Source organism: Antrostomus carolinensis, unplaced genomic scaffold (assembly GCF_000700745.2).
Source record: "Antrostomus carolinensis isolate BGI_N321 unplaced genomic scaffold, ASM70074v2 scaffold16732, whole genome shotgun sequence".
NCBI classification, from domain to species: domain Eukaryota; kingdom Metazoa; phylum Chordata; class Aves; order Caprimulgiformes; family Caprimulgidae; genus Antrostomus; species Antrostomus carolinensis.
In genome coordinates this window covers 9,977-16,865 of record NW_010300324.1, presented here as the reverse complement: position 1 = coordinate 16,865, position 6,889 = coordinate 9,977, and the positions used below count along the sequence as shown (strand labels likewise).

At 39.7% G+C, this 6,889-nt stretch overlaps 1 protein-coding gene across 1 annotated transcript; it reads left to right on the top strand.

Annotated features, from left to right (window-relative positions):
• Positions 1 to 56: 56 nt before the first annotated feature.
• LOC114818342 (interleukin-1 receptor-like 2) lies at positions 57 to 2,042 on the top strand (the record flags this gene model as incomplete). Its single annotated transcript, XM_029083782.1, has 2 exons — positions 57 to 221; positions 1,669 to 2,042. Coding segments are annotated over 2 exons (539 nt in total), but the record flags the coding sequence as incomplete, so codon positions are not given.
• Between the last annotated feature and the right edge of the window lie 4,847 nt (positions 2,043 to 6,889).

Sequence of the window (6,889 nt, the reverse complement as noted above, 5' to 3'; positions counted from 1 at the left end):
CTTCCAACCCAAACCATTCTGTGATTTTTGTATTACCCCTTTTTCTCATTCTTTAGTTTCAGATGAAAAGATCTATGATGCTTACGTTCTATATCCAAAGAACAGAGAGAGCTGCTTGTATTCATCAGATATTTTTGCTCTGAAGATACTGCCAGAGGTCTTAGAAAGACAGTGTGGATATAACCTCTTCATATTTGGGAGGGATGATTTACCAGGAGAAGGTAAGCTGTCTGAAGACAAATTACACTTGAGCTTTCTCACTGGCAGCTATAAATACAACTCAGAAACAGGCAATCAATCAGATGTGACTACGTATCTCCCACCATCGAATGAGCTATGATTTTCTTATCCTCTCTGATGGAGAATGAGAAATACAGCACTGGGTGCTCCCATGAAGTCTATTTATCTCATCCTTTCCCTTGTCATTATTGAGCTCTTCTGGGTTTTTCCAGTGTCTGGCTAGCCTGGACATCTGGAGATGGAAGGATGCTGAGGGTAAGAGGAGTTGAAATTGTGGCTGTGAGTGATGACTAATGGCAGGAATCATGGAAAAGTATGTCTTGTGAGTGGTATGAAAAGAGCCCATTGCTTTGACATCCCTACTGTGTCATTTTTATTTGCTCTGAGAATTGCTGTCAAACTAATGGGATGCAACAAAGGGTATAATGAATGCTTGGGCAGTGCAGGTGGGGAAAAAAACACAAAGCAACACTAAGTTATCGAGAATGATCAACTGTACCACAGACTGCTTGTCCCTAGTGAAAGTTCTTACAAAGCATTCCCTTCCTTGCAAGGCTTTAAAACACTTGTGGAAGCTTCCCCTGTGTTCATAGGCACATCACATTTAAACTTCTAACATCTGACACTGAAAATTGCAAAGTCTGTCCCACTGACTGCTTATGGAAAGTGAAATAATGAAAGTCTTCTGAATCCTTCTTGGTCATAAGACTTCAAAAAGATAATATGAAGACTGGATAAATTTGCAGAGTATGCCTTAAATAGAAGTTTTTGTTTAAAAAAAAAAAAATAATGGGTATGAACAAACCTACTGAGGTGGTTTGTGGATCACATTTTTACATCTAAAGGATTTTGGTGGTGGTTTGAGAAGGAAAGGTTCCCTGAGAAGTTGATTCTAAAGTGCTGCTTTATTTTTCCAGCTTGAAAAAATGCAATAGTCTGTTCTCAGGGTTACCCTGTGTGGGTTTTGTGCTGTATTTACCATGTTTTGCTGTTTTAGAATTAATTGTCTGGAATGCCACTGAAGGGAGGATTCTTTGTTACATGTAACTGGAAGAGAAAGCAAAACCCAGTTAAGCGTATCGGAACAGGATGTTTAAGGAAAAAGGTCATAGTTTTATCTAGGCCTATGGTTTTGGAACATGGTTTTTTGCAGTTGCACTTATGATAGTAATAAAGAGTCATTAGTGAGATAAGCAGTAGATAGTTGGTAGCTCTTCCCTGTTTATGCAAAACAAGAATATAGACATGCAGTCTGATGGGGTCAGATTGTAACCCACTCTAACTGTGTGCACGCTCTTATTCTGTCCTTGTTTGTGAGGCAAAGTGTGTTGGCTCAAATACTAAACAGTGAATGAATCGGCTGCAACATGTTGGTAACAAAAAGTAGAAACATACAGCCTTAATTTTGCACAACCTTTTTCTCTACAGCTGTGATCAGCATTGCTGATGAAAAAATCCGTCAAAGTAGAAGAGTGATAGTTGTTTTAGTACCAGAACCCTCCTGTTACAGTGTCCTAGACGTGTCTGAAAAGCAGCTAGCCATGTATAATGCTCTTATCCAAGATGGCATTAAAGTAATTCTCATTGAACTGGAAAAAATACAAGATTATGCGGACATGCCAGAAGCCATCAAATATATTAAGCAAAAACACGGGGCTATTCGATGGAAAGGAGACTTCTCAGAAAGGTATCACTCAGCAAGTACCAGATTCTGGAAGAAAGTGCGCTACCACATGCCATCCAGAAAAAGTGCATCTTCATCAGGATTGCATTTGTTACCGAGAGACTTGAATTCTCCCTAAATAACAACAGAAAAATGACATTTATTGACTAATTCAGTTGACATAGTCGGTGATGGATTGACTGAAGGTCACCTCTGTTTTGTGCAGATGATCTCATCCAAATTTTCTGTATTGAAGGTACTACAAGTTTGTCTACAGATGTGAATCATCCTTTCTTCTGGGCAGATCAAGAGAACACCTTGTGATGTTGTCAGTAGCACAGTGACGACATGGAAACCGTGTAGGAAGTACATGAGGCCTTTCCCAAGAATTGCACTGGGATTTGGTGGAATTCTTTTGGTATTAAAAATGGAAGGGGAAAAAAAACCCTATCAAAAAAACCAGAAAACTTGTTTTTTGCAATTAAAGGTTGAATATGAAGGGAACTATATTAATTACAATTGTGATACTATGTAATGGGCATGGTTGATGCCAGTAAATGTTTTTATTTCAATTTTTTAATGAAGTGACACAAAAGTTTTATTTGTCACAAGTTTATTTGCCTTGTTCAGTTTGGTGAAAGATAAATACCTCTGTTACTACATCAGTCTGTTATCATCCAAAAGAAAAGGTAAGAGACAATCCCAGCCCCCCAAAAGTGCTATTGAACCTGACAAAGCATAAATACTCTTCCCTGATCTCTTTTACATTTTAAAGAATTGTACCATTTTTAGTCACTTGTCCCACGCAGACATTGTAAAAATACCTTTGTAATGCTCTACTGAGTCAAAAAAAATTAATCTCCAGAGGATTTTTTTTTTTCCAGTTAAGTGGCTTAATGCATTTGTTCTTATTACCCAAGTGGATCAATTAGCTAATGACATGGCCTCCTTCATGGAGACTACAGGATGGTTGACTTCATCCCCCTCACTCTAAAGACCAGATCAGGGGACTTCAGGGCACCTGCTTCTCTTGGGCTGCTGTTGCTGAAGGAGAGCGGGTCTCCCCCCTGTTCCCAGCCAGGGCGCTGGCTCTAGTGTTTGCCAGCTCTGAAAGCTGAACCCGGCTGAACGGGCTAATGTGACAGAAACTGTTATTTCCCTTGGGATGATTTTCTCACGGATTAGTGAGTTTACCTGGTTCACTGAGGGTTCAGAGTACAATGGGAGAAGAAGGGTGGTGAGGCCATGCTTTTTGGCTCTAGGTACATTTAGAAAATAGAGCTAAAATAGCATTGTTGCTCACTGCTCCTTAAAAGGAGAGAGAGAGATGCCCTATGTTAGCCCCTGTAGCTGCTTGATATCCTCCTTTCCCTCTCCCCTGATCACGTAAGGAGTCTGAGGAGACTGTGTACTAAATTTGGTCAGGGATGGATGAATTGAGGCTGGAGTTGCAGTTTCCATACAGCTGTTTGGGAAAGGAAGTTTTAAAAATTTACTGTGAATGTTGAATCCTTTCTCTCTCTCTCTCTTCTTTTTTTTTTTTTTTTTTTTTTTTTTTTCTTTAGGCATTGTTATGTATACCACAATTTGGTTTACACTGAAGTTATGTTTGACTTATGTGTAGGCAGTAATGTAGTTTGTAATGATAAATTCTTTTTTCAGGGGAGGGAATTGATTTGATTAATTTTAAGAAATTATCAAATCTATTTAATGCAAAGTTTATAGCTATGAATTTTATAAAAGCGGGAGATGTGAGAGGCAAACTCAGTGCTTTTCAGTCTGTGCTTTAAAGTTACTTTTGTTTTTTAAGTTATGAGATCTATTTGTGTATGGAAGCTTCAGGATTTGACTGTTAATGCCTTTAACTGCTGCTTGCAACTCTGAATTCCTATCAGCGTTTATCAGCTTCTGTCTTGCAGCACCTTTAGCTCTCCTCCCATTCAAATTCCAGCCTATCTTTTGCTGTGCAGCTCCCTTATCTTGGAACAAGCAACTTAGTGTGTCAAACTCCATAATTTTCCAAGCTGTCCTTGAAGACTGTTGCTAATCCAGTGTTAGGCAGAAATTTTCCCTTTAAATTGGTCCTTTGATATCTCTACTTTATCATCTGAAAAAATGGATGTTCTGCATCCTTCAGAATCTGTCTACTCATTTTGACATTGCACTGTTGGCTTTCTTCTTCAGTGACTCAAGCATTTATCTTACGTCTCCATCCTCCACCAAAAAACACCCTCAGACACATGGTCTGAATCTTGGGATTGTCCTGTGCAAGGACAGGAGTTGGACTCGATGATCTTTGTCCCTTCCAACTCACAACATTGTGATTCTATGATTGATTCTATGAAATGAAACTGATAGTGTGAGGTACCATCCCATGGAAGAACTTCCCAGTGAACGTGTGATAGTGTGACACTTGTGTTCTGCCTGATAAGTGACAAAACCAGTGGAAATAGGTTCCTCTTCCACCTGACATGCTTTGGTTACCTCAGAGTGTGCTGCAAATTTGAAACTTGGCTTCTGAGAGACAGTGCTGTCTGAGCTTTGAGTTGAGTGTGTATCTGGCCAGAATGGAATACAAATCTCTTCAGTTTAGGATAGGAGGGGGAAAAGTGCATTTGAAACATCAGACTATTTCAAACTGTCATGGTAGTGGAGTGTTTTATTGATGAGTGCCATGTATGTATAGACTAATGCACATGCTTACATTCTGTTCTCGTTCTGTGTTTTAGTCAAGACAGAAGTGTCGAGAGGAACAGTTCTGATCATTAAGTGCCACATTAACTTAGCTGTTGCACATAGTCTGCTTTTAAATATAATGTGTGTTTGGTGACAGCCCATTGTAGGGTAAAAGAGCCTTGAGGTCTCTCTGAAGTTACTGACATCCAAGCAAGGACAATTGTTACAGTTCACATTGACAGAAAGATTTGGTGGGACAGAAGCCATAGGGTTCAATCCATAAGAAGAACTCTTCTGTAAGAAGATACCTATATCAAATGTGAAGACTAGACACTGGAAGTATGGTAGTTGTACTCTGAGGACCAGGGTACAATACTGACCTTGCGCTTCCACCTTGACAGCTTGCAGTATGCAGGCCAGCCAACAGAGTTCCAGCAACCTCAGGTCTCCTGAATTATTTTTGCTGACCAGAATAGATTGAATGAAAAACTGCTACTTGTTATCCCTGCCTTTAGGGATAGAAAACTTATTTTACTGAGCCAAAATAGTGTTTTTTAAAAAAATATTTGTTCCTTTTGATATATTTATACAACTGATGCTAAAGTTTTCATGTGTGTTATGTAAAGAGACTTTGAAGAAAAGTCCATTTTTAAATTCAATAAAGGCACTACATATTTTTTTGTTACACTACTGCTCTTTTTTTTTCCCCATTCTTCCACTAAAGCATGCTGCGAGTGAACAACAGCAAGCAGCAGGCTTGACTTGAAGTGTCTCAAAGAAGACTACTATATTAGATCTTAATTCATGCTGCTGAATGGGATGGGGGGGAAGGGTCTCATTAAATATTGCATTTATCTGGTCTTGGCACAACACTAGCACTAACTACTTCACCCTGCCTCGGCAAACACGAACTGTGATCTTTGCTCTGTCCTGTACTCTCCTTGCAGTGAGGTGAAGCTAGAGCATCCTGAAGACTCCTGCCTTGCTCTCTGGGACCAGCACAGTCCCCAGCAGTGCCCCACTGAGCAACTTTCTGCTGCAGCTCCTCAAGAGCTGGGACCAATGCAGGAGACCTCAAATGGAGGAGATGTGAAGGCCTTCTCATCAGTAGTGGAGAGGCAGCCTTCTCTCCTTGGCTTTTTGGGCAAGCCCTGAATTTCTAATCTGCTCCAAGAAAGCCAGAGCCTTGGTAGTGGGGCTCTAGGGGCTGGTCTTGCACAAGACCTCATGTTGATTCCAGAAAGGCTAATGTACTTAACATAAGGTTTACAGAATGATTTTCAGTCCTAATAGATAAAAAGACAAGTTTTAAATTTGGTCTATACTTTTTGCATTCTGATTGTTTTGAGCAACTTCTTGAAAGCTGTTATTAAATACCATTTCTACCCTTTTTTCTAGTAGGTAATGGTAAATGCCAGCTCTGTTTACTTGCTGGTTTAATCTAGGGCTTGTTTTTTTCATGAAAGATAGATAAGCAGATAAGGAAACCACTAGAGGAGTTTTTATATACCTGTGTGACTCTCACAGTAGTTTTTCAGACTCTTAAGAACTTTTAAGTTCTGTATAGCCAGCAGCAGTAAGTCTAATTCTGTATTTAGACTGTATCAGCATTTTCATGTGAAATTTCCCAAGTGAAGTATTTTCAAGACTTGTATTGATAATGTTTTTTTCTTTTTTTCAGGCCTAACCTATATTATACACTAGTCTAAAAACCAGGCGAGAGTTCAGGCTGTAAATTAATGTGTGTTTGAAGGTCCTATGGCTTTGTTGCTTTCCTATTAGGAAGGGGATCACTATAAGCATCGCTTCCATGCTGACAGCAGCACAGCACAAATCCTTTTTAAACAGGAGGTGGCAGACAATTTGCTTCTTCTAAGGTGCTTTTTGTTCCCTTCCTCTTCCAAGATACAGCAGCTTTGAACTAAGTCTGCATACTTAAAGATTAAAAGATTGTGGTGGAAAGAGTCAAGTCAGAGAAAATCACCATTCCCTGGTAAATGGACTCAGCGTGGTTTACTGTGAGAACTGAAGCCAGCCTGACCAGCAGGTTTCCTGCCTGGACTAGAGGAACAGCAGTAGGAATGCAGCCAGTATTGTGACAAAGCTCTCCTGTGAGGGCTTTTCAAAATTCTTCTACATTAGTTTAGCCCTGTCTTCCTCAAAGCCATTGTCAGTAAAGCTTTCCATACAGTAAGAAGAATAAAGAAGATATCCCTATGAGGTGAGTAAAGCTAATGTAGATCTTCGATGTCTTCGCTGGTAATGAACTTCAAGGGAAGTAAATGAACCAAACCCTAAACCCCTGCATGA